We start from the raw sequence: 23,737 nt of genomic DNA, 5'->3' as shown, positions 1-23,737 counted from the left end.
CTCTTTATCAGGTATTTGGCAGTTCGTTTGAGCTGAAGAAAAAAGCAACAAATCCTTCCCGCCTAACTATACCGATCAAGCAAAAGCTCCACCGAGAGCCAAGATCCTTCGAGACGACACGACGCCGGGGCACAACACATAACGAACAAAATAATCTCCCTTGATGTATTGTCCATAAACTAACTCCCTCTTACCTCTAAGTGGAGTAGCAGCGTCTCTTCAGGATTTCGGGTTTTGCTGCGCCGCCACGAGTCGCACCCACTTATTACGCTTTTATTGCCTGCAGACGCCCACGGGCCCCCCTCGGTACATCGCGGATCCTCCTGCTCCTAAAGGTCTAGCTTAGGCAGGCATACAATCAATACCTACCTACCTACCCTATCCTTCGTCCCTATCCCGAGAACTACTACTACTACTACTACTACTACTATCCCCCCGAGTAACCTGACCGTATCGCTCAGCTAGCTAGCTAGCTGTCCTAACCCGGGGCGCCCTTCTTCCTACGCTGCTCCTCCCGAGCAAAAATCCTTCCGGCGATACGAAGGGGGAAGTGGAGCCAGCTCTGTGCTTAGGTAGATACCACGAGAGGAGTAAGAAAAACAAGAAGAAGAAGAAGCAAAGAGAGGTATACCATACCCTTAGGTACACATCCTGATGTAGTAAGCTCCCATTTTAGGAGGTAATCTTTCTCTTATGCTTCTTTTCGTGCTATCCCGCCGACGAGGCGAAAGCTAAGGTGTAGGTCCGACGGCGCTGTTTTTTTTTTTTTTTTTCCACGTGGTATCTGCAGGGGGGGCGGTTTGCGGGTGTCAGAAAGCCGTCGGTCTAGACTGGCTAACTGGCTAGGCCTATTACATACCTTGCTTGCGATCTGGCCGGGACAAGCTCAGCTCGCACAAGAAACTCACCTGCTTTAGACGGAGTAAGTTTTGGTTTAGGATGTGTGTGTGTGTGTATGTGTGTATGGTATTGTGTCAGTCAAAGACAAGAGAGAAAAAGAGTATGTATGTGTGTGTGTGTGTGGGTTTCGGCCACAATGTGCACACACGACGACCTACGAACGCTTAAGCTGGCCGATTTACACTCAACGGGCGGATGGAGTAAAGGATAGATAGAGTCTACCAAGGTTAATCTACAGAAGACACGCCTCCGGATCATCACGAGGTCTATTGTGACCTCTAGGTACTCTAGTTTGGAACAATGCCATTTGCATGGGGCTAGTACGTGGGTTTCACGTGCGAGTAACCGCATACTATACCCTATCAACACCCGTGCCTAGAGTTAGCTATATACTATTGATCAGTTTAGTCCCCCTCCGGGGAAAGTCACTCGCCTCGCCGCAAACTCCCACTCCCCTCTCGCATCCCTCTCCCGTCTCGACACCATCAAGCTACCCGCAGCCGGTAGGTTATACCTTACCTGAGCTTACTCCACCACAATCTTGAGGGGATCGCTCCGCGGCCGCATACACCGGCCGCTAGGAAGCCCGCCACGCCCCGGATCGATCCCGAAGTGTCTCTCTCCCTCTCCCTCTCTCTCTGTGTGTGTGTTTCGACTTATAGCGTCGCCCCGTTGCGGATGCGGTCCCGGTGGTGCAGACAACCGTGCAATACAAGGCAATACCAAAGATCCGACATTAGTGCGGTTAGATATGGTAGGCAGGCAGGTAGTATAGCGTACGGTATTTACTCTCCGGGGCTTGGCTACACTAGGGAGATCCAAAAGTTAAATATAGCTGGTACCACCGTACCACATGACTACATACCTAGATAGCATTTAAACGTACCTAAACTAAGGCTCAGGTTGAGGTAGTGTAGGTGGTATCGGGCAGGTCACGGCAGGCAAGCGTATGCAGTAGTTTGTGAGCGGGACCTACATACTACATACCTTGTACAATACATTAGGTACATACAGGTTTGTATGGAATCTGGATGTTGTGCTGGTTGGGGTGATATACATACTAACCTAACATGACATGTGCGCAATGTAAAGTCCCGACAGGGCCATACCCAAGGCGGTCTAAACCCCTGATGCAGGAGCGCGGCAAAGGGGGGTGAGGGGTGGTGGGGTGGTGATGGTGGAAAACCCCAGCTACGGGCTTTGTCACTGGACAGCGACGTTTGACAGTATGCATCTATGCCATCTCAAGCGGAGGTTAAAAGATTTCGTTTCGTTTCGTGTGGCGGGCCAAATACTTCCCAGGGGTGCCTATTATGTACCTAGCCATAATGTAACCTTAGCTGGGTACATACCTGGTAGTTTCCTACCTGATGCAAGGGTTTAGGTAGATGTCTTCAACGGCCATACCGGCACGTGTCTCACGCTGCCTCCGGTCTGGGGACCTTGACGTTTAGGGCTATTACATTGCAGGAAGATGCAAGTAAAGCAAGCAAGAAAAACAAGATCTGCCGAAGATAATGATCTGATTATCGTCGTTGATGCATAGTATATGAGGGGTTAGAAATCATTACCTGCCTCCTAGATGTAAGGACCAATTGAAATTGTAAGACATGTAATTCATATTCCGTATAAGAATATCTGCGGTAGATACAATGGTTTGTCAATTCGTGTAGTATCATAGGATTCGTTCGTCTTACCGCAGCTGGGAGGAGGAAAAGTTGGCCTTGAGTTACAGGTACTTACTATAACACCACTAAAGCCGCTCCTCGGTACCAACCTACGCGAGATCACGAATCACCCAGAGATTTTTCTGCAACAGATCTTTGTTGGCGAGGTCTACTCGCCTACGTCACATACGGGTTGGATGAATTGCCCGCATGCATACCATCGAAGTGCAATATGAAAATTTGCTAGAGGGAGGTGGCAAAAGCAACCCGACAAGAGAAGATAAAAATAATACACTTATTAATTCAGCGCTGCAAGTAACTATTACGCCGAGTTTAACAAGACCTCCAATCACTCGATCACTCGAGATCAGATACTTCACTTCAGGATCTATGCACAGGGTTTGGATCATGCAAATAACCGAAGTGGCCATTGTATTAATCAGAACCATTCTCGAAATGATCAAAGCTAATTCCCGGGACGTAAAGTGCCAGAGTCTACTAGGCTCGCCCAGAATCCACTCATCTGTGCTGCAAGGTCCTCTGCCGTCCGGCCTTGGTTATCTGTAAGTGCCCGGATGTCTTCTGACGCCAACGTGCTCGGTCGTTGGATCCCCATTGCTTGCGCCATTTGCACGGCCTGCCCAGGGAATGACCCCGTCGGGAGGGTTGATGCTATCCACAAAAGCAACCACACGACTTCCTCTTGCCCCCTTTCCACCGCGAGGTGCAAACCACTCTTGGAATTTGCCAGCGGGTCTTTGTAGCGAATAAGGCTTGCAACGCTCATCGTAGGCTCTTCTCCATGCGCTTGCGCCGCATCACGGAGAAGCTCTACAATGCCGCCTACGTCGCCCTCGCTACACATGATATGGAACGCACGAGCAGGACGAGCCTCAGAATTAGCTTCCAAATAAGCTTCCTCGGTAATTGCAGGCAGGATATCGTAGTTCTCCTGAACGCCACCTTCATTGGTATATCTGGTCAAGATAGCCGCGCCGGGGGCTGATTGGACGAACGAACTGCCAGAAGAAGGCCCAGCCGTGTTCGTGACAAGTCCTGTACCACACGAGGGACACTGGAGGGATGCGGCCAACTCCGCAGCTTGGTCGAGAAGGCATTGCCAGTGGTAATGGCACCCGCAAGTAAGTTCTAGATCGTCGGGCACCAGCTGTGGTTCAAGATTGCCGTCATCGTCATCCAGTTCTAGCGTCAGGGGATGCTCGCAAACCTTGCATACAGCCATCTTTTGCCAGTGTTTAGGTGATTGTTTAGGTGATATTCGGCAAATATGATCCAATGAAAAAAAGAGAAATGGCTAGAGAGCTAGCAGGAAAAGGTGTGAGAATGTGGTCCAAACCCAGGTGTCTGTATCCATCAGACGTGAGAGATGGTCCAGAAAAAAGATTGGGTCGGAGGACGAGATCGGTTCATCTCCGCCATCCGAGTGAATCCACGCACTATGTTGGAAAAAGTTGCTGGATGCAAAGAAGATGGCAGCGTTGAAAAAAGCTGAAGATATTTACAAAGACTTACTTACCACTACTAATTAATTGATTGAGATTATTGAGATATTGTCAAGCGGCAAAGCCTACTTGCGCCCTCTGCCGAAATTGGACAACGACGTATTGTAAAGTATTGTTAGGTGATTCTAGAATGTACTATGTAACATGTCAATATGAAGATGTTATTGCATCACTTCGGAAGTCAACTTACTATCAGGTACCTAATGTTAGGTAATGGCAGAAAAATAAATAAAGCGGGCCACGCTTTTTGAATGGATTTATGTGGTCCCGGACCGAATATTAAGTGTACCTAGGTAGCCCGTGCCCAGGTTGGAGGTACATGGGTACATTGAATATCAGCTATTACGATACGGTTTAATGGATCCCCAGTAACAAAATCGGGGGCCTTTGATCTCACATCTACGAAAACTCCGGAGCCAGCGGACTAAAAATCATTTAAATCATTGGCGAGTTGCTATCCAATAGTTCCAAAGTTAATTCAGCTGGACAAGGGGGACAGAAACATTCCAAAAACAAAGCAACTACAATCTGTGGTCTATAGGTAACGATGACATGGAGTACAAGAACTGCTTATTCTTCTTTCAACAAGTAAGATAGATATCCGTCTTGTTTCTCTTAGTTACTGGGATGTCAGAGAAAAAAAAGGGTTCTCCCTAAGCCGAGGTTTCGGTCCAGGAACTGAACCTAGAGATGAGGGAGCACGATGTTATACCCATAACCAGCTGAAATTTGGCCGTTGGATTCTTGATCTACGCCGAAATATTTTTATACTGTTCTAACTTCTAAAGTGAGAACCGTCGGTTGCGCGGGAACTCGGCATCAGATAGACCCTCTAGGAGAAATTTCTCTTTGCCGAGTCTTGTAAAAGGCTGAATCTTCAGGTTTATCTTCTAGTAAATATACGCTACAGAACTAGTTGCTATTGTGGATAGTGGCTATCGTCATTTTGTGAATGGTATCTGAGGCTAGAGGTCTCCAACTGTTGGTTAGCAGCTTTCTATTTAGACATCTAAATTCATGATCAACATCTACATACGAACGTACGTAATCTACCTATCTATTAAGGGTAGTTCTTTCGGCGATCAGTGCATTCGAGGCAGCCTAAGGCTGGAGAAAAGCTATGGCTTATATCACTCCTATTTCACTCCGAAGTTGTCCTCATTACTGGCTTATTAGCCTTCTGAACACTATTACTCACGTAACTAAATAATAAAATTTTAGGTAATGCTAGAGGGTCCAAGATATTAGGTATAGATGAGATCTATTGAAACGATTGCTCTTCTTGTGCCCTGATAGCACTCTTGTTGGTCTAAGTCAACTCTATATACCATGTCTGGTATCAGACGTGTTATTTACATTTACCGGTGCTGCACCTGGCAGCCTCCTTTTCGGCGGACCCCCTTTCTTGGAGGGCTCCTATGAACGAACGATTTTTTTTCTTTTTCTTTTTCCTTTGAGGGTGACCAATAAGTCTACAGCCCTAGATGTGTACCGTAACGACTGTGCTTCCCATAATATCCCAAGTTTAACTCCTTTGATGTCCTGATATCACCTGCTTGAATCCTCCGCTTGCTATTGGCGACATTCGTAAAAAAATCCTTTCATACCTGTAAGAAATGTTTCCCATCGTACAACTTGTCTCGTAGTCTCGCGCCAAAGTTGAAGCTAACAGCGAGCCACTAGCCTCCAAATAGTATGATACGCCGTGTGCTTGCGTACTTCGCCTCGCCGTGGCGATTAAGTTGTTAAGTTGTTTGCGGCCGTGCCCGTACCCATCTTCGAACCGCCGACAGACTTGGGTCTTCGCCCGTCCAATGGCTCATGCTGACGTCGCAATTCTGAAGATATTGGTAAACGTACTCGTCTGTGATCTGTGAAAGTTCCTGGAAGATGCTATTAGCGGAAGGAAGCATAGTAGTAAGCACAAGGGGATGTGTCTATCGCGGAAGAGGGTAAGGGGGTAGTCTTGACTCGGGTGCTATCGAGGAGAACGTGGAACGTACAAGTCGTAGCTGTTCATCACAAGCTCTCAGTTGGTGTCGATGCGCAGAGCTCGGCCGCTGGCCCTGGAGAACTGACTCTCTATTGTTAATCCATCTCTGTGCTGCGTCTTGTCGGAAGTAGATCTTCTGGGCTTCGTGTCTGCGGGAGTAGGCATCTAAGAGGACTCTGTTGGTAATGGTTTCTGTTAGCGGTATTTCTTGGACGATGGGATATCGATGCCGGCATCGAAGAAAAGGGTCAAACGCACTGCTTCAACTCTGCCTTTTTCTGTTCCAACTCGCCACCTCTGGTTCGGGGCACTGTAACGTCTGCCGCACAGTTAAGGATGTGTTGGCCATCCAGAGCGCATTGGCGTAAGGCTGCCCAGCCTTCGGTATGATAATCGCTTTGGTAAGGAGGGTCTACTGAAACGTCGGCGATACAACACTGTATGGCTCGGAATTCCTCGAGCAGTTCGGCAACCCGTGCCGTTCGGAAGTCGTTAACTGATTTTATCGTTAGGGGAATGTCTTCATGAGGCCGTCTCCTCTAGTTTGACCTCCGGAGGCGTAGAGTATTTTAGTGGCTTTTACTTACGTCCGTCCATTATGCCCCTTTTAGGAAGTGACCTGTAATATGCTGTTCCCGCAATCGGATGCTCAACTTGACAGCACGATAACTAACGAGAATACGTAGGAGTTTGGGATGATATTGTTATGGCGACTTGATAGAAGCACTGCGACGAAAAGGGAGAATGTCGGGTCTTGGGCGAAAACGGGAGAAGGATGGCAAGGTTGCGTAAGTGTATAGAGACTCCTTTGGACTTGGTTGATGAGAATAGAGCGTCATGTTGAACATCTCAAGCGGCGACTTCACTTGGCTTTTGTAGGGTAAATGAACATATTACGGATCAAGCAAAAACAACTCGAAGGCCTCACGATACAGAGAAATTTCGCAAGAGGAAGATTTTCGCCGAAACTCCCTCCCCTTTCGAAGCGCAAGTCACAGTACACATGATTATCAGCTCAGTTAGGTACACTCTGCTCACGTTCCCCATTGCCGAATCGGAGTTTATTATCGACCAACTAAGCGGAACAACGACTGAAAGCTCAAACCTGTGAGATCCTAACTGAGCTGGACAATACCGGCATCTCAGATTTCTTCCGTCGCTCTGGTAAAGAAACCCCTGATGCATCCGGGATGTTACTTGTAGCCTCCTGGGCAACCGACGCCACTACCTGGGTTACTAATGCAGGAAATTCAACGCCCATCGTCACCGTAGGGCATAGGATGGATCTATTAGTGGAAACCTACCTGACCTATCTGTAGGAGAGGGGGGGCTAATGCCAGGGGATATGATCGTAGGGTTAAGCGAGTAGGAGGCTCTTTCATAGGGCACACGGGTTGGCGGAGCGGGAAAGCTAGGGGGAGAGTTCAGCGGCGCCACATATGACACCAAAATTCAAATGCAGTATAGACTGTAAAGTTCTCAGGTGAAATAAAAATCAAAGTCGTGGAACTATTCAGACTAAGGTGTTGAGTGTTCGACCAATAGAGAATCGCCGTTGGACCTCAGCCACTTCTCGGGCTGAGCTGAATCAATATTATTTTCTACCCAAATTTCGTAGCTTATTATTTTGCAGAGGGTTGGCCGAAAAAAGAACCTTCACGCTTCACGACCCAGCTGCAAGATGCCGGCGATCTACACAGGACAGTTCCACAATCTTCTGTGTTCTCTCATTAAACACGACAGTTGAAACAACCTAAAAACAGAGTGACTTGTAAAGGAGAAGAAGAAAAAAAAAATTAAAAAAAAAAAAAAAGAAACCCTTGTGCTTCCCAGCTTTTCAACGGGTTGTCATCATCCCACGCTAGACCCCTGTTTGGCTTCCACACCCTCCCTTGAATTCCCACGAGGTATTGTACCATCCTCGTGGGTCGGTCATTTTGAGGTTAATGTCACCTTGGCGGCTTACGTTTGCGAGGTTCGAAAAAAACAAAAACAAAAAAACCCCCAGCCTTCCGGATGACATACTATAGATGAACGTATGCCCGAGATACCCGTATTTGGGTAATTGTTGACAACGCTTAGTTCAGATGCTTATGGCTACTTACGTGCTGATGCGCCTGATGCGTCGCATTGGTATTTCAAGATGTGGTTCTTGATGACAATAATTCACCGCACGAGCTTTATAACCCCCCCAGATCATCCTTCTCGCCACCACCTGAACATCCGGATCCTTAAAAAGATAAAAAATGCGCATCTCTAATACGCATCTGAACTTCAGCTATGGCTAGCCCACCTTAACCGAGCTAAGATGGATTTTTTATCTGGATTACCAAGACCGACCCAGATTAGAATAATGATCAAAGGTCCCTGTTGATGCGAGATCTAAACTAGTGACACACGGAGACAAGGATATAATGATGAACCCCAAGCCTCCACAACATATTGTTGTAGTCAGCATACACGAATCAGCTGCGCTCAACCGACTGAACCGAACCCCAGCCTTACGCCACGAACCGCCTTACCCGCTAATCTTTCTCGGCAATGGCCTGTAATCGTTCATCAATCTCGTCCTCCGTCAGGGTTCTGAAGAACGGATCTGTACCCTCCTTACCGTCCGCTCGGGGGCCTCCAACTATTCCGATCTCAATCTCACCCTTCTTGAAATCCATGCTGAGGACGGTGCTCAACGTAGTAATAGCTAGTTCCACAACGTCTTCCCATGTGCCATCTGCGTGATCCTTGTTCTTGAGCTTTTTCTCCAGGTGGTTAAGCGCTTCCTGCTGCTTGGGTCCCGCAGCCGTTCCTTTGTACCCCACGTAGTATCCCGCTGGGTCGCACTTGTAGAGCTGTGGTCCGAATTCAGAATCGAGCGATATCAGCGTCGTCGCCACGCCGTAAGGACGCATATAAGCCTGTCGGGACGGGTCAGCTTCTCAACGTCCATAGCCTTACTATTGTTTTTCTTTTTTTCTTTTTTTTGTGTTGACGGAGCCTTACTTTCTGAGTATAAACCTGGCTGATATTGGCAAGTCGCTTGGCCAGGGCATCACATGGCATCTCGTATCCGTAGTTGTACTTGAACTCGGCAGCTTCGCCCTGGGCGCGCTGGGCGAACGCCCGAGCATCAGCGATGGGTCCGGTTATGACGCAGCCGACCGAGGGCGAAATCTGGAAGAGGTGCGAGACGGAAGAGGGGTCAATCAACTTGTCCTATTCAATATCATTAGCTTCGGGGTGGAATTCAGCAATTTGCTATTGCTAGGGTAAAGCTGAAAGTTACGCACGGGAACCTTTTTCTGGGAGAGAACCACGGCGCAATCCTTGCCTCGGACCCCAACTGACATTATGTTTGCTGCGGTGATCGCTTTGAACGCATATTCTGAACGATTGATTGTCAGCTAACATAATGTCCCCCACGTTGAACTCGCTTTCGCTTCAACGTCTTATGGTTCTTTTTTGATACTCAGGTACCATGACGGCTAGACAACATACCGACTTGGTAAAGTCTTCCTTGCTCGGAGAAGATTGTGATATGTCGGTCGAAACCGGCGCTGCCTGGAAGAAGCACAAATAGTTAGCATTTAGCTCAGATCATGCGGCCAGGTTTAGGGAAATGACGAACGTACCTCCCGACATGGTGAAGTCTTGTTAGAGGTGAGAAATGAGAGCTGATGGCTGACAGTTTTCGGCGAGTTTCGAAGGTAGAGTCGGGGAACCTGTGCTGATTGTTCAAGGAATAGTATTCTGCTTTCTTGGTCTTCTTTCTTTTTTATGTTTTTTATGTGAGGAGGGACAGTATGTGGAAGTGAGGTCGAATCGATTGGCCCAGCTCTATTATTAGCCCGAAGCTCTGACGCGCCAGGTTGGAGCCTTGGGGGATGCAAAGTAACGAAGCTATGACCTTGTCCCGCTCGAAATGATTACCTAAGGAGATAGGTACAACCTCGCTGCTAGTACTTACGGATATTACTAAGGCCGGTATCCGAAATACCTAGAGCGGAACTTTGCCTAGGTACCTATGTACCTAATCTTTATCGATACTTTTATCTGATTAGGTACTTGATAAGATATATACCTTGTACCTTGTCTCTACTATGTACAATGTACATAATCCACCACCCGTTAACCCACCTTACTACCTTATCAGCTTATCCACTAAAAAGTTCCCAATCCATAAATCCATGTTCAACCAACTAGATGAGTTCTCCACTGAAAAGATTCAATGTGAAGCCTTCATGAAATTTTTATTGGCAGCAATTCCAACCGTGGAATCGGAATCTCATCTCACGTATATGCTTGACTGGTACAACTAGCACAACTTGGATTGCTGGTTTTGCATTGACAGAGGCAAATTCCTCAACTCTAGCCACATTTTAAGACAAGACAGCAACTAACAGCACGTGGATATCACACGGCAGCGTGTTGATTTTGCTTGGTTAACTGGTTCTCATCACACACTTGAGTAACCATTTATTGCATTACTATTCCCACCCCTTACTGATTGACTTTATTTACCTTTGTCTCTACGCCTTGCCTTTACCTCACCTTTACTCACCTTTGCCCAATGTCTTCCACCGGGAACGCGTCAGCCCAACGAGTTCCAGCATGGAAACGATTGGGCCTTAAGCTTAAGGCTGCATCTGAAGAGAGCCAGGACGCTACCTTACATACCGGTACCGTTACTCCGTCTGTGGCCAACCATCATCGGGAAAAGCCTGCCGGGCCTATCAATGCCAATGCGAAGAGGAAATCTTCTGGCGTTCCTGCATTAGACCATTCGGCAAAAAAGCCGAAACGAGACAACGCTCAAAGCCAGACTGCTTCCACTCATTCACCACCGAAAAAAACAAAATCTGTTTCGTTCGCTGCCGAGTCCACCCAACAGGCCGGGTCCGCAGTAACGAAGAACGGCACACAAGTCACAAACAAACAAAAACAGTCACCTAAGAAAGCCTCTGCTGTTCCTGCAAAGCCGGCCAAGAAGCAAGCTGCTGTCAACTTGGAGCCGGCGCTTGCGTACTTACGACAGTGGCACACATCCAAGGACACCTGGAAGTTCAACAAAAACCACCAGACCAGGCTGCTGGAACAGGTCTTTGCCGATGAGACTACTATACCGGCAGCTGATATCAACATGTTCTACGAATATATCCGGGGTCTGAAGGGAGCTGTTAGAACGAGATTAAGGGAGCTTGCATCTGGCACTAAGGCGCAGGATATGGAATTAGAATCACAAGGTTTCCCTACCTCTAACAAGGAGATGGCTGAGAAAAGGCAGAGGGAATATGAGGAGATCATTGCGGCTTTTCTACGTCAGCCAAGGATAACAGGAAAACGACGTTTTGACGAAGTAGACTATGTGTTACGAACTTCTGACATAGAAATGCAACGCCGGGTTGTTAAGCGGATGCGTTGTGAGAACGTGCTGGATGAATTGTCTGATAGCGAGACCGAGACAGTATCACCAACTACGACCACCGCCGAGGAGTCAGAGGGAGCTACTAGCGAAGGAGCTACGGTTGCGACTGAGGATGTTCAGCGACTAAGACTGAATGATGGCCCCCCACAAAGGGTCAAGCGGAAGAGAAAGACGCGGACGGCAGTCGTTGACGAAGATACAAGTTCAGAATCTGACTCTAGCTCCGATTCTGATTCTGATTCCAGCGATAGTAGCAGCTCTGATGACGGATCAGGGAACGAGGTAGCGCAACCCCAATCGCGTGCGGGCGATGCCGACACTTCTTCTAGCAGCTCTTCGTCGGAATCCGAATCCACTTCCGATGATTCAGATGACGATTCCGAGGATGACGATTGATAGGACTCGAAAATCCCAGGTGTATTGCAACCCATCACAATAATAGATAGACGCGCACGTTCTACGCACAGGATACCCAATTTCTCTTTTACGATAAAGATCATATTGTAATAGAACCAATTGTCAAATTTGATAGGGATCGATACGTTCTTCCTGCTTCAATTACTTAGATAAATATGCCATTCAAGCGTCCATAACCATAAACACTTGATTCAAACACCAAATGCAATTTAGACGAGTGGCTAATGCGTCTTATGCAACCGAAGAACAAAACCTTTGAACGCCGCATGCCCTATATATCGCACGCCCGTATACTAAGAAAATACGGTATTACCGTTCATCAACTAAGACCGTCATCGCCAATTGTATTTAATCTCCTGATTTGCTGGTATAGGGGTTGCTTATATGGAAACCTCATACTTGAGCTCTGTTCCCGGTTCGTCACGTATAAGCTATTCTAGCCTGTCCTTGGCTGTTTCCATTTTAGGCGTCAATAGGATCCTCGAGATATTCGTAGTCATCTTCCGGCGGCAGCAACCAGGCAGAGGCAGCTAGACTCGCGGCAATTAAAACAGACACGGATCCACTGATGGTACATATGATCCAGGACCAATCCAGGGACCAGCCAGGAATGATAAATTGGGAATCAGTATCAAAAAGATAGGCCTGATCCGCAACGTTAGAAATAACTCGACAATAATATTTACGCATTCATGTAGCGATACGTTTGGCGACAAGGAAAAAAAAACCTACCACGATGCCCATACTCGCGAATTCGACGGCGGCGTCAGCAAGCAGCAAGAAGCCGATAAGCTTCCAGCCTGTCTCGCGCTTGTACTTGCCGCCGGCTATGACGACGATGAAAGTGATAAGGGTCGCAAGCTCGACAATAGTGGCGAAGGAGATAAGGAAACCGCTGCTCCTCCACATAGAGCAGAAAAACTGGTCGTCGCGGCAGTCATCGTCATTAGGGAAGGGTCGGCATGAGGGATCATCGACGGAGGAGCAGCTCTGGTGAAGCCCGATGTATTTCTTGAAAGTCGAGCCGGTATCCGCCGTGACAGAGTATGTGACCCAATGCGGTGTGAGGATAGACACTATGGTCATAATCGTTGCTGCGATGGGCGGTTTGTGTTAGCCATAATGAAGCTGATACTCGGAGGACGACGATGCGATTCCCTTCCCCCCACACAGTTAAGCCAGGTAGTATAGATAATTGGCATGTTCCACTTGATTAAATATTCCCATCAACTAAAAGTAAAGAATGTCTCTGATCCATTTTCGCGATAAGTTCACTTCTTAGAACGAAGAGTAAACGAGATAAAATGACCCGGGTTGGGTTGTCGTGAACACATTGTGTCGTTTCTGCCTGCGTGGGACGATAAGGAGAAAACAATGACGTACTACAAACAAAGACGCCGAGGGCGACGCTATAGACAACCGGGCGCGTCATGGCGATTGTGTGGACCTGGGGTAGAGAGAAATAATAAAAAAAGAACAATAAAAAAAGGATTACAAAATTGTTTTGAGACGAATCTCGAAATTCGTCTTCATAAATTGCACTTTTTGTTGGAAAGATGCGTTGGACTTTGAAGGCTGTGGGAAGGACAGCGGATTTCATTGTCGGAAACTGATGCAACTTGCACGTTTCAATCCAATGCAGATCATGTGGTTGGCATTGCTCTCTAAGTGGTCGCATTGGGAATCCACAACAGCTCACAAGCTTTTTTTAAGCCTTCCCCCTACGGCTTGTACATTGTCTGATTGTGCGCTGTACTTCCATTCGTTAGCAGCTACCCAATTGGCTAGATTGGCCTGTAACTTGGTGCTTATCTTATCTGGCTATTCCTCAACTGTTCCACTAGTTCCACTCAAGGTCTCGTCCTCGAATTATATTCTGCGCAACTTACTCACACTCATCTTGTACTTCCAACCCTCCAATTCGAACTACTGTGTATTACCTACATCTACCTATGACCTGACTCCTGAGCTATCTATTCTCTATCTCTATCTCTACAATGGATAAGTCGAACAAGCTGTTCGTTCAATACCATTTAAACCGGAAGTCCATTAAACCCACAAGTCTTAAGATAGTTGTCTTGTGACTGACTACCAACTAACGAAGTTGATGTGACATATGCTACACATGTACTTAAGCGAGAGCATCACGGCTGTCATATGTTTCAAGATTGCCTACCTACCTCCTTACGAAGTAGGCTTCTGCAAAGCATTCACAAGTATGGCACACCGCGTTTTCGTGGGATCTACATCGCTCTATCTTACCTGCGGTAGCGAGTATCTAGTGGAGTGGTTACTGCATATGAGCATCCCACGCCATTAATCAACTTTCTCTCCCAAGGGGGGAGGGGCTTCGCTTTACTATGTGGTATTACGAGATTTCACAAGCGCCTCAACGAGAATTGCTTTTCCGTATTTACGGCCAACCCTTACTGGCTGCCTGAGAGTATCTTTCGAATACCCTTTCTGTCCGGATGCAGACTGGGAGATACTGCAGAGATGTTGCAGAGATGTTGCAGACCATTCAGCTCTAAAGTTACCATGTAACAAGCTCGACATTTTGTCTTCCAAAATACCAACTCGAGATTTGATTGGAGCTTTTGGTTTTGCTTCTTACTTTTTACCTTTTAGGCGTGGGGTCAAGCAAGCTCTGGCAAGCCAATAGTAGGTAAAAGGTCTCCTTCAAGGGTTTTAAAGTAACCTGATTCTTACTTGGAGGGCACCAATCGTTAGTCCACAAACGGGAGGCGTGCCTTAGCTTCGACTCTGGAGATTGAAGATCTCTCCTCTTCAATCGTTACCTAGCATTTACATATTGTAGGGTTGCTTCTACCACCTTCATCGATATTCAACGTTACTATTCTCTTTTAGCTCGTGAAAAGGTTTAAAAGCTACCAAAAAAAGAAAAAGAAAAGGGGTCCATTAAGAAGATTACAAACCTTAAATACTAAAATTCCGTGGCTCTCTTCTAGTACGTCTTGGTATACGTTTAGTGCCTCAAGTTGTATCTAAGGTAGGGGATCTACCTACCAAGATTGCACTAGATGAAGGAATCTCATGCGGGTCATCGCAGGAAGCGAACATCACTGGATTTTTATGCTTGCTTGTACGCCGCAATCGGCATACTGCAAACAACGTACCTAATGTTAGAGGTACTTACTCAACATATGTGCTCACAGTATACTGATATACTCCGGGTATCATCAGTGCGAGAGAAGTAGATGTAGGTAAGGGGAAAGGAAAAGAAGCACGCAAGATTCGATTCCCTATACGTCAACATTTAGCCTTCCCTTGGTGCATTATCTTACTCCTGTACCAATCCGCATTCGGTCAAATGATTCATCAGATAACTGAGATAATCGGCCCTCCTTGCAAGCGTCGGACTTTACTATGTACTAATGTCTCGGCGTTCGCGGCTGCCGGGCTATCCTGAAATCTTGTCGATTTGTAAAGATCTCTTGGCTTCCTCTTCAAACTTATTTTAAAAATAAAATAAAATAAAAATGGTATCCTTTCGGTAACTTCTCGCCAGTGTTTCTGGTTTACTCGAGAAACAACATTGACCCTGGAGGTCGCCGTGTCTCTCTCTAGAGGTCCTCCTAAGGCGCCAAATTTTACTGATAGCGCCATTCGATATTATTTAAAGAGATCCCAAGTATTCTTCTCGATATACCCCGTCGCCTTCGTTGCTATGGACGGCTGAGCTTATATCTCGTGGTCTTATACTATGACCACTCTCGATTCATTGAACTGGGCGAATTTGTCTCTCATAGGTGCAGGGGCTAAAGTCGTCCTTTTTAGCAATTCCTTGTCTTTATTAGTTTCACGGCCTATCAGCTCATGGTAATGATATGTTACAATGGTTGAACACCAACCTGTTCACAACAGCGAAGTCTATCTGTTAGGATTAAGACCGCGCCCTACCGAACCCCCTCCTTCTCCGCCTTCGCCTTCGACGCCGAGAGAAGCCGAGCCGAATAGCACCACTATCGAGGAGCTTTGCTTAGATACAGTCGAAACCTATGAGGATCCTGAAGAGTCCACCTCCCTTACTAAACAAAGGATATCGGGTGCCGTTCATGTTTTAAGTACGGAAGCGACCGCTCTTCGAAATCTCACCCATTTATACAGGACTGATGCGACCGCCATACAGGGCTTCAGTGCCGCTGTTGGAGCTATAACGAAACATGAAGGCGAACGTGGCAAATTAGTTATAATAGGAGTTGGGAAATCGGGGCATATCTCAAAGAAGCTAGTCGCGACTTTCAATAGCCTCGGGGTCCATGCGACTTTTCTACATCCGACAGAAGCTCTCCATGGCGACCTTGGAAAGATTGGGAAGCATGATGTTGTTCTCTTCATCACGTTTTCGGGTAAAACGCCTGAGCTTCTGGCTTTGCTACCACACCTGGATGTGACGTTACCAGTGATTGTGCTCACTTCGCATACCCGACCAGACGGGTGCGAGATTATACAGCAGCGGCGGGATGCAATTCTTCTCCCGGCGCCTATTCACGAGTCTGAGGTCGTATCGTTCGGTGTGTCCGCTCCTACGACATCTACAACTGTGGCTCTCGCGTTAGGAGACGCGCTTGCGGTAGTGGCATCTCAGGAGCTGCATCCGACTGTCGCGCCGGTTTTCGCTAAAAACCATCCTGGCGGAGCCATCGGCCAGGCCTTCAGCCAACCCCGCCAAATTCGTGATATTGCTATCCCTCTCTGTGAAATCCCAGAGTGGCCGGACTCGGGCGGCGAGGCTTGCGGCGCAGACATACTCAAACTGGGCTACAACTCGGAATCCGGGTGGGTTCGCGTTAACAATGCGATAGCCTCCCCGAGACGCATCAGACGGCTTGAAACGGCACATATGGCATGGCGGGTATCTAGTATTCCTCAGTTACTAGTCGACCGGGGTGAATGGATTAGCATTCGCGCGGACACGAGGATATCGCAGGCCGCAGAGTGGCTTAGAAAACTTCTGGTGTCGCCTAACTACAGCGAGGCGGCCGTTAGCGAGGATTCGATTTTGGCGGTGTTGGAAAACGGAGAGATCATTGGTGTTCTTGAAGTCGGTCATCTTTTAAGCCTGCAGGAGTGAAAAAGGGGGGGAGAGTTAGTAGCTAGCTATATTTCGCACGGATATTCGTCAAGTATAAACTGGCGTACGAAACGAGATTTACATGTAATCCTGAATAGATAGGTACCTAGGCAAGAGTCCTATATACCATAGCCAAGATTATCATTAGATACTGGAATGAAATTACGAATGGAATGGATAGAGGACCTAGGTACCTATTTTGTGTCTTTAAGCTACTAGACATTGGACGCCTGGTTTATTCCATTTAGCCCCTGATTTCTCGTGACTGCCTTAACTCGATAATAGCAAGCGAACTAAATTCTAGAAATATTTTTTAATCTAGTTAGATGTTGCATAGAAGTTAGAGGACGTTCACCTTGCTGGCTTCTAGAAGTGGAAGTACCTACTCCATCTCATAATGGGTATTGTCTTAGGTAGAATTAAGTATAAATCACTCTTGATTGAACGATTCCAACGAGTACCTAACCTATAAGAAGAGCACCATGATGAAATTGGACTATTCCTGTATTGTATGGTTATCTCCGGGAGATGGCATGGCATATTTTGTTTTCTTCTAAGCCGATACCTATTGGGACTAGGCATAATAGCTGTGGAAGCAGCCTTCCCTTCTCCTTAGTGTCGTGGACTATAGGAATATAGATGGATATTAGATGAATTTCTTTCCAGTTATTGAAAACGTAATATACCTATTGATAATTCCAAGGAGAAGTCATCACCCAGAACGCTGCGGTTATACTTCACCCCCTCGAACTGCCATTTTCTTCCGCCCACTGCCTTCTAGAGTATTCAGGAGATGATCTTTACTTCTATGGCTATTGCTAATACACGATTCTAGTAGATATCTCCTTGGTATTTTGCAGTACAACCCGCCTGGGCGGCTTATTAGAGGAAGCTCTAACTACCTGTAGGCACGGTACCTATTTGTCTGTCCAAAGCATGTAAGTACCTTAGAGAGGTAAGCAATAAAATCTTGAACAATGCAACCACCCATACCTGTCTCTATATACATTCCCCATATGCCCTTCTCCATATGGTGGTATAAATATGGTTGATATTACGAATAATATCAAATAAAATACAATGCGCGTCTGATATCCAGGTAAGGTATAATATTGACCATAACGCCAAGCACGCTCACTCAAAACAGATCCCATATGTCTTCATGATCGTACCGTGTTTATCAATATGTCGATACTACTATTTGCTCCTCGACTATATTAGTGAGGGGGACAATAATTTGACGACTCGGATGACGACGGCGGTACGGGCCTGGCTGCTGCTAGCCACGGTGTCGACAATGATACTTTTACGTTTCGGTCAAACTCTCCTTCTAATTCCCCCCGCCTCCTCGTCTCTTCTTCGGAACTGTAGTGGGAGGACTGTATAAACCCTGCTGCTCCTATCGTTCTGCCATCCGTATATTGGGATGGCGTTGCCCCTAATTCTGATGTCGCACTTTCCTTTATATGTTGATATGGAGAACCCTCCATCTCCCCGTGGGGCACTGTTCTGGCGTGGGTATGTGTGTCTGACGACTGCGGCGGTGGTAAGCACGGTGTCGAGGCGTCCCAGGCATCTCTTTCGTATGAAGGGTATCTCTCGGGTAAGCTACTTGGCGTTTCTCGGCCGGGCGGGTAGGTTGGCAAGACATGCGCGCTGGCATCCATACCCTTTCCTGCTTCCCTTCCACTACTATTCGCGAATGGGGTAATGTCGCTCGTCGATGCTCTCTTCCGAGCTGGCTTCCGCGTCCTGTACATCATGAATATAGCGGCGCCTAACGCCGCGAGTCCGGTGACACCTAAAGATACGCCAACGCCAATTCCGGCTGCTGCACCCCCTGAAATCCCGCCTCCATCGTACCCTACGCAGCTGGCATTCCCCGTCGCTACGTGATTTGCCAACGCATTGGCCACGGAGGCGTCGCAGTTGCTCGCACTATTCGTCGCCGATCCAGTTGGCGTGGCGAACGTCCAGCCGTTTACAGGAATCGCGGCTACTACCGTATCTGCCGTGACGCTGGAGCTGGTGATTTTCCAATCGGGATCCCTCTGAGCATAGGTGACCACGCTTCCCTTTTTGAGCGCCGACGTACACTCGCCCGTATCTCCCGGTTTCTTGAATCTGGCAAAGTCGTATTCTCTGCGGACAAGATAGTTAATACAATAATACACTGGCTCCAGAATTGCGTGTTACGGGAACGCACAATGGGCAACATGCCACATAGGTGCTCGAAGCATCTTTGGCAGACATCGTGGCGGTATAGTAATCACTGGGACACGTAACAGGTCCTAGACTGAATACCGTCTGTCGATTTGAACCGAGATGGTCTTGGAGCCACCAAGTCGTGACTGGTTTGGGGTGGCAAGTAGCATCAGTCTTAACCGACACTCCGTAGCCCGGGTCCCACGCGGCGATGACGTTCGTTGCCCATTTCCAGACGAAATTCTCGCAACCGGGTTGGTGAGGATGCGCCGTCGTAATGGGGATCCAGGAAGTTACAATACCGCCATTCGTTTCCGGGAGCCGGTTCATTGTCGGTCACGAAACGGCAGAACAAATACGACAGAAGATCAATTATATATTGGAGGGGGGAAGAAAGAAAGAGGAAGAAGATTAATTAACCAAGTCTGGAATATGCCGGCTTGGGTACTATTTTATGAGGATTCCCCGGATGCTGACCCTCATAAGGTACGTTCAATATATGCTAGACGTGAGTTCTAATTGGTGGGTTTCTATTTCTGTCGCGAAGGATCCGAACTCGAAGGGGGTGTACTATGGTAGAAATGGCCAGTTAAACGCCTTTTCAGGACGCTTGTTACTGTCTAATAACGACTCTCTGCCTCTGTGCCTGTATCGATAGTCGTATTTATGAAGAAGTCGACTCCATTTCCCTCCGAGGTTATTTCGATTGATACCTTGCACGCTCTGAAAACCTTGGGCTATAACTGGGAACGCATAGCCCTGTGTACCTCCTAATCTTGTGAGCCGTGTAAGCCCAGCCACTGTGTCAGGTCTAGGTTCTGAGATGGCCTCCCGGTCTCCTTTGGATGCGGCTGCTTTCGCTTCAACACCTGGACCTTGTACAAGTTTATTCCACACACTTATTGAGAACTACCTAACTTATCCGTCTTTATTCGAATTTCGATAGATAGTGGTAGATCTCCCGAGTCTAACGAGGGTATTACCTAAATAACTTGTAAATGTACTTCGGGAATTATGCTGTTATGGTAGGACTGGCCAAGACTCTAGAATTACATAGTACAGAAGTAAATTGGTTTCGTTCAGCTTGAATCTGCGGTCAGCGATTAATGGGGGCCAGGGAGTATCCGCCGAGATCCAGCGCCATAATAATAGGGCTGAATCTATACAACGAAGCAATACCTATACCTAAATAGTAGGTACTCCGTGAAGTTTGAATATAGGCTGGTTATAAAATAAAATGAAGGGCTAGCCTTCCGGAATTGTCTCGTACGCAGAATATTATCAAGTTTTGTGAATCAAGATACTTCAATAGCACCTATTCCTGTAGCGTAACGATACCTATCTAAAGGCGGAGGAACAGTACATAGCACAGAGGAAATGGTGAAAAAAGGCTAACATTTTTGGAGGCTAGGATGTACCGAGATGGGATGATGCTGCGATGCACGGACCACATATGATGAGGCCGTCCATTACAAGCACCGGCAAAACGATATATACTAAAATATCGCCGGTCGGATTCAAGGCCGCTTGGCCCAATGGTAAGGCGTCTGACTACGACCGAGTGTATCCAACACACTTGGATAGTTATCAGGAGATTCTGGGTTCGAGCCCCAGGGTGGTCATTTCTTTTTTGCGCTTCTGGACAAGTGATTGTGTGCGGGTGTAGAACGCTCGCTTAGCACTGAGTTAATTTTTTTTTCTTTTTTTCTTTTTATATTTTATTCACACTAGTACCTAAACAAAGTAAAGTAAAGGTTGTTTCTGGTTACGTACTATTGAACTTGCTACACCACCTCGGAATAAACAGTGCGCACTACCAGACGTATCTGTTTGTAAGGGCTGTTGGATCAGGGTGTCTTATTTAGAAGGTTATTTATTATCTACCTGGTATTCATAAATGAGAATAGACTTGTTGCTAGAATATTTTATAGTATGACATCTCCGAAGAATAGGGAGTCTTTGGTTGGTTGATATTAAAAGTAGTGACCTTACTGACGATCATGGCACTGGCCTAACTTGGGCTTATTCACATCTTTCGGCGATACCTATTCAACGGAGATACGAGCCGACGTCATACTTATATTATACATTTACTTATACTAATAAGACCATGCATATTAATTCATTTAGAGTTCTGCCATTAACAACGGAGGAAATATAATTGGCCATAGGTATTTCAAATATTGTGTCCACGGCGCGGTCCGAGAACTTGCATCTTAAGCTTAAGCCCGGGCCGCCGATCTCGGCACCAATTCGGCCGTCAAGTCCGGAACTTGGCACGATTCGAATATGAAAAAAAAAAAGAGAAAAAAAAATTAACTACCTACCTAGACTGGACGTCATTGTTCCTTGGAATAAAATTATCTTGTTTCCCTCCTCCCCTCTTTAGACTCTGATGTAGCCCAGCCCGTACGATGGCGGCTGACCTCAAGCAGAAGCCGGCTGAGACCAACAAAAACTATAAGGGTTTCGTGGCTGGCGTCTTTTCCGGCATCGCCAAGCTATCGGGTAGGTTCTTCTCTTATCTTCTCTTCACCATGTACCCAGCTTTCACGACCAAAGACAATATGAATATGAATAGGTTTTAATGTGTAATGATATCTAGTCGGCCACCCCTTCGACACGGTCAAGGTTCGTCTGCAAACCACCGACCCGACGCGCTTCAGCGGGCCGCTGCAATGCGTGGTGCAGACGATCCGCAACGAGGGCGTGCGCGGGCTGTATAAAGGCGCGACGCCGCCCCTCGTCGGCTGGATGTTCATGGACTCCGTCATGCTCGGCTCGCTGACCGTCTACCGCCGCCTGCTCGCCGAGCACGTCTTCCACCGGCATCTGACGCCGCATTCCCCTTCCTCGCCGCCGCCGCCCGTCGACAACAACAAGAACAACACCCGGCCCGAGGAAGAGGGCCCCATCGCCGCGACCTCCCACGCCGCCGCGCACCTGCCGTCCTACGGCCACGGGCTCGCGGGCATTCTGGCCGGCTGCACGGTGAGCTTCATCGCGGCGCCCGTCGAGCACGTCAAGGCGCGCCTGCAGACCCAGTACTCGGCGAAGAAGAGCGAGCGGCTGTACGCGGGGCCCGTCGACTGCGCGCGCAAGATCTACGGCGCCCACGGCGTGCGGGGGGTCTACAAGGGGCTCTTCTCGACGCTGCTGTTCCGGTCCTTCTTCTTCTTCTGGTGGGCGTCGTACGACGTGCTGTCGCGCCTCCTGCGGGACCGCACCAGCCTCGGCGCCCCCGCGGTCAACTTCTGGGCCGGCGGGCTGAGCGCCCAGGTCTTCTGGCTCACGAGCTACCCGAGCGATGTCGTGAAGCAGCGGATTATGACGGACCCGTTGGGTGGGAAGCTTAATGATGGGACGCCGAGGTTTAGGAGTTGGTTGGAGGCCGCGCAGGCTGTATATAGAGAGGGTGGTGTTAAGGGGTATTGGCGTGGGTTTCTGCCGTGCTTCTTGAGGGCGTTCCCTGCTAATGCTATGGCTTTGGTAGCCTTTGAAGGTGTTATGAGAGCATTGCCATAATATACGATATACCACGCATTTACGAAGTTACGCTACTAGTTAAAGGATTGGAAAGTATGTATAAATCAAATCACATGGGCGAGTCAGTTGAGGTTATACATTGTTGGCAATGGCGATTTTATTCCGGAGAATTCAAGTCTATGTTGTCATGCATAGAATTGAAGTGCCTGTCCTACGCATAGTCCCTGCACAATCGCCAATATCCGCCATGGGTCATGATTCCGGGTCCATTTAGTCCTCATCCTCATCAGCCTCGTCGTTAACGACGTTGAAGAACTTGAGCTCGTAGACACCCTTGGAAGTGGAGACGACGCGGAGCCAGTCACGGAGCTGCATCTTCTTGAGGAACTTCTTGGTCCTGGATGTTTGACGACGAGTATTAGAGATAGTCGTATTTTACAATACAAAAACAAGCCCTGATGGACTTGATTGATTAGGGGAAAACTCACAGGTACTTGAGGTATCTGCCGGAGAGCTCGTTGTGGGCGATGATCTCGATCTTGCCCTCGCCAGCCTGCTGGATGGTGATGATGTCGCCGAGGTTGCCGGTGCGGCCGTCAACCTTGATCTTGTCCTGGAGGAACTTCTCGAAGGCAGCGGTGTCGAAGATCTTGTCGCTGGCGGGCTGCTGGGCGTTGATGACGAACTGATAGAGATTGTAAGTAACTGACCGCATTTGTTTTTCCTTTCTTTCTTTCTTTTTATATTGGGATTATATATTATGAGCAGTGCTTACCTTCTTCGTCGTCTTGGCCTGCTTGCCGGACTTCTTCTACATGATGAAAAATTTGACCTTAGCCTACTGCTTCACGCCGTGATCTCGCTGATAGCCAGAGAGACTGGGCCAACAGCAAAGCGATGTCATGTGATACATACTGTTTGGGGAGCCATTGCTACTGAGTATGAAAGAGGAACGCAAAGAGGTCAAATCCTGCGTCTGTCGGTTTGAGGTGATTGAGGATCGAGTGTTGCCGGCGAATCGTTGCGATTGAT

General features: G+C 47.7%; 9 protein-coding genes and 1 non-coding gene across 10 annotated transcripts; 4 read left to right on the top strand and 6 right to left on the bottom strand.

Moving 5' to 3' along the window:
* Window positions 1-2,848: 2,848 nt before the first annotated feature.
* F4812DRAFT_428356 (uncharacterized protein) lies at window positions 2,849-4,258 on the bottom strand. Its single transcript, XM_047934185.1, has 2 exons — window positions 4,105-4,258; window positions 2,849-3,890 (listed from the first exon to the last, which is right to left on the bottom strand). Exon 2 carries the CDS (start codon window positions 3,808-3,810, stop codon window positions 3,034-3,036), a length of 777 nt encoding a protein of 258 aa, XP_047790301.1. The 5' UTR covers window positions 3,811-3,890; window positions 4,105-4,258; the 3' UTR covers window positions 2,849-3,033.
* A 1,370-nt stretch (window positions 4,259-5,628) lies between these two features.
* On the bottom strand, window positions 5,629-6,843 carry F4812DRAFT_385806 (uncharacterized protein). Its single transcript, XM_047932071.1, has 4 exons — window positions 6,671-6,843; window positions 6,342-6,579; window positions 6,094-6,259; window positions 5,629-5,973 (listed from the first exon to the last, which is right to left on the bottom strand). The coding sequence occupies exons 1-4, from the start codon at window positions 6,678-6,680 to the stop codon at window positions 5,836-5,838; spliced, it is 552 nt and encodes a 183-aa protein (XP_047790300.1). The 5' UTR covers window positions 6,681-6,843; the 3' UTR covers window positions 5,629-5,835.
* Window positions 6,844-8,063: 1,220 nt separating this feature from the next.
* On the bottom strand, window positions 8,064-9,959 carry F4812DRAFT_428348 (N-terminal nucleophile aminohydrolase). The gene is made up of 5 exons (XM_047934184.1): window positions 9,710-9,959; window positions 9,576-9,638; window positions 9,368-9,462; window positions 9,081-9,293; window positions 8,064-8,995 (listed from the first exon to the last, which is right to left on the bottom strand). Exons 1-5 carry the CDS (start codon window positions 9,717-9,719, stop codon window positions 8,609-8,611), a joined length of 768 nt encoding a protein of 255 aa, XP_047790299.1. The 5' UTR covers window positions 9,720-9,959; the 3' UTR covers window positions 8,064-8,608.
* A 236-nt stretch (window positions 9,960-10,195) lies between these two features.
* Window positions 10,196-11,978, top strand: F4812DRAFT_428347 (uncharacterized protein). The gene has a single exon (XM_047934183.1). It carries the CDS (start codon window positions 10,648-10,650, stop codon window positions 11,896-11,898), a length of 1,251 nt encoding a protein of 416 aa, XP_047790298.1. The 5' UTR covers window positions 10,196-10,647; the 3' UTR covers window positions 11,899-11,978.
* Window positions 11,979-13,832, bottom strand: F4812DRAFT_428342 (uncharacterized protein). Its single transcript, XM_047934182.1, has 3 exons — window positions 13,303-13,832; window positions 12,652-13,013; window positions 11,979-12,564 (listed from the first exon to the last, which is right to left on the bottom strand). Exons 1-3 carry the CDS (start codon window positions 13,595-13,597, stop codon window positions 12,382-12,384), a joined length of 840 nt encoding a protein of 279 aa, XP_047790297.1. The 5' UTR covers window positions 13,598-13,832; the 3' UTR covers window positions 11,979-12,381.
* A 1,393-nt stretch (window positions 13,833-15,225) lies between these two features.
* Window positions 15,226-17,261, top strand: F4812DRAFT_385687 (SIS domain-containing protein). The gene has a single exon (XM_047932070.1). The coding sequence runs from the start codon at window positions 15,776-15,778 to the stop codon at window positions 17,012-17,014; it is 1,239 nt and encodes a 412-aa protein (XP_047790296.1). The 5' UTR covers window positions 15,226-15,775; the 3' UTR covers window positions 17,015-17,261.
* A 970-nt stretch (window positions 17,262-18,231) lies between these two features.
* On the bottom strand, window positions 18,232-19,549 carry F4812DRAFT_459262 (uncharacterized protein; the record flags this gene model as incomplete). Its single annotated transcript, XM_047937513.1, has 2 exons — window positions 18,232-19,156; window positions 19,221-19,549. The coding sequence occupies 2 exons, from the start codon at window positions 19,547-19,549 to the stop codon at window positions 18,232-18,234; spliced, it is 1,254 nt and encodes a 417-aa protein (XP_047790295.1).
* Window positions 19,550-20,740: 1,191 nt separating this feature from the next.
* F4812DRAFT_t86 lies at window positions 20,741-20,841 on the top strand. Its single transcript has one exon. It is a non-coding gene; the product is annotated as a tRNA-Arg (tRNA).
* Window positions 20,842-20,883: 42 nt separating this feature from the next.
* On the top strand, window positions 20,884-22,988 carry F4812DRAFT_385583 (mitochondrial carrier). The gene is made up of 2 exons (XM_047932069.1): window positions 20,884-21,727; window positions 21,825-22,988. The coding sequence occupies exons 1-2, from the start codon at window positions 21,634-21,636 to the stop codon at window positions 22,742-22,744; spliced, it is 1,014 nt and encodes a 337-aa protein (XP_047790294.1). The 5' UTR covers window positions 20,884-21,633; the 3' UTR covers window positions 22,745-22,988.
* On the bottom strand, window positions 22,976-23,635 carry F4812DRAFT_459260 (ribosomal protein L22e; the record flags this gene model as incomplete). The annotated part of the gene is made up of 4 exons (XM_047937512.1): window positions 22,976-23,102; window positions 23,194-23,390; window positions 23,481-23,516; window positions 23,621-23,635. The coding sequence occupies 4 exons, from the start codon at window positions 23,633-23,635 to the stop codon at window positions 22,976-22,978; spliced, it is 375 nt and encodes a 124-aa protein (XP_047790293.1).
* Window positions 23,636-23,737: the final 102 nt, after the last annotated feature.

This window comes from Daldinia caldariorum, assembly GCF_022478825.1.
Source record: "Daldinia caldariorum strain CBS 122874 unplaced genomic scaffold F4812scaffold_8, whole genome shotgun sequence".
Classification (NCBI taxonomy): domain Eukaryota; kingdom Fungi; phylum Ascomycota; class Sordariomycetes; order Xylariales; family Hypoxylaceae; genus Daldinia; species Daldinia caldariorum.
The sequence above is the reverse complement of the archived record's forward strand: the minus strand, read 5'-3'. Positions and strand labels throughout refer to the sequence as shown.

Bases quoted from the DNA above. Each gene is read 5' to 3' on its own strand.
- F4812DRAFT_428356 (XM_047934185.1), bottom strand. From the start codon at position 3,810: ATGGCTGTATGCAAGGTTTGCGAGCATCCCCTGACGCTAGAACTGGAT.
- F4812DRAFT_385806 (XM_047932071.1), bottom strand. The intron at 6,260-6,341 runs GTGCGTTTGACC...CATTACCAACAG, and splicing joins AAAAAGGCAGAGTTGAAGCA to AGTCCTCTTAGATGCCTACT. The intron at 5,974-6,093 runs GTACGTTCCACG...AGCATCTTCCAG, and splicing joins GTGATGAACAGCTACGACTT to GAACTTTCACAGATCACAGA.
- F4812DRAFT_428348 (XM_047934184.1), bottom strand. The intron at 9,294-9,367 runs GTGCGTAACTTT...GATATTGAATAG, and splicing joins TCTCCCAGAAAAAGGTTCCC to GACAAGTTGATTGACCCCTC. The intron at 8,996-9,080 runs GTAAGGCTCCGT...CCGTCCCGACAG, and splicing joins GCCAGGTTTATACTCAGAAA to GCTTATATGCGTCCTTACGG.
- F4812DRAFT_428347 (XM_047934183.1), top strand. From the start codon at position 10,648: ATGTCTTCCACCGGGAACGCGTCAGCCCAACGAGTTCCAGCATGGAAA.
- F4812DRAFT_428342 (XM_047934182.1), bottom strand. From the start codon at position 13,597: ATGCGACCACTTAGAGAGCAATGCCAACCACATGATCTGCATTGGATT. The intron at 13,014-13,302 runs GTACGTCATTGT...CGCCCATCGCAG, and splicing joins CCTCGGCGTCTTTGTTTGTA to CAACGATTATGACCATAGTG. The intron at 12,565-12,651 runs GTAGGTTTTTTT...GTTGCGGATCAG, and splicing joins TCGCGAGTATGGGCATCGTG to GCCTATCTTTTTGATACTGA.
- F4812DRAFT_385687 (XM_047932070.1), top strand. From the start codon at position 15,776: ATGGTTGAACACCAACCTGTTCACAACAGCGAAGTCTATCTGTTAGGA.
- F4812DRAFT_385583 (XM_047932069.1), top strand. From the start codon at position 21,634: ATGGCGGCTGACCTCAAGCAGAAGCCGGCTGAGACCAACAAAAACTAT. The intron at 21,728-21,824 runs GTAGGTTCTTCT...AATGATATCTAG, and splicing joins CGGCATCGCCAAGCTATCGG to TCGGCCACCCCTTCGACACG.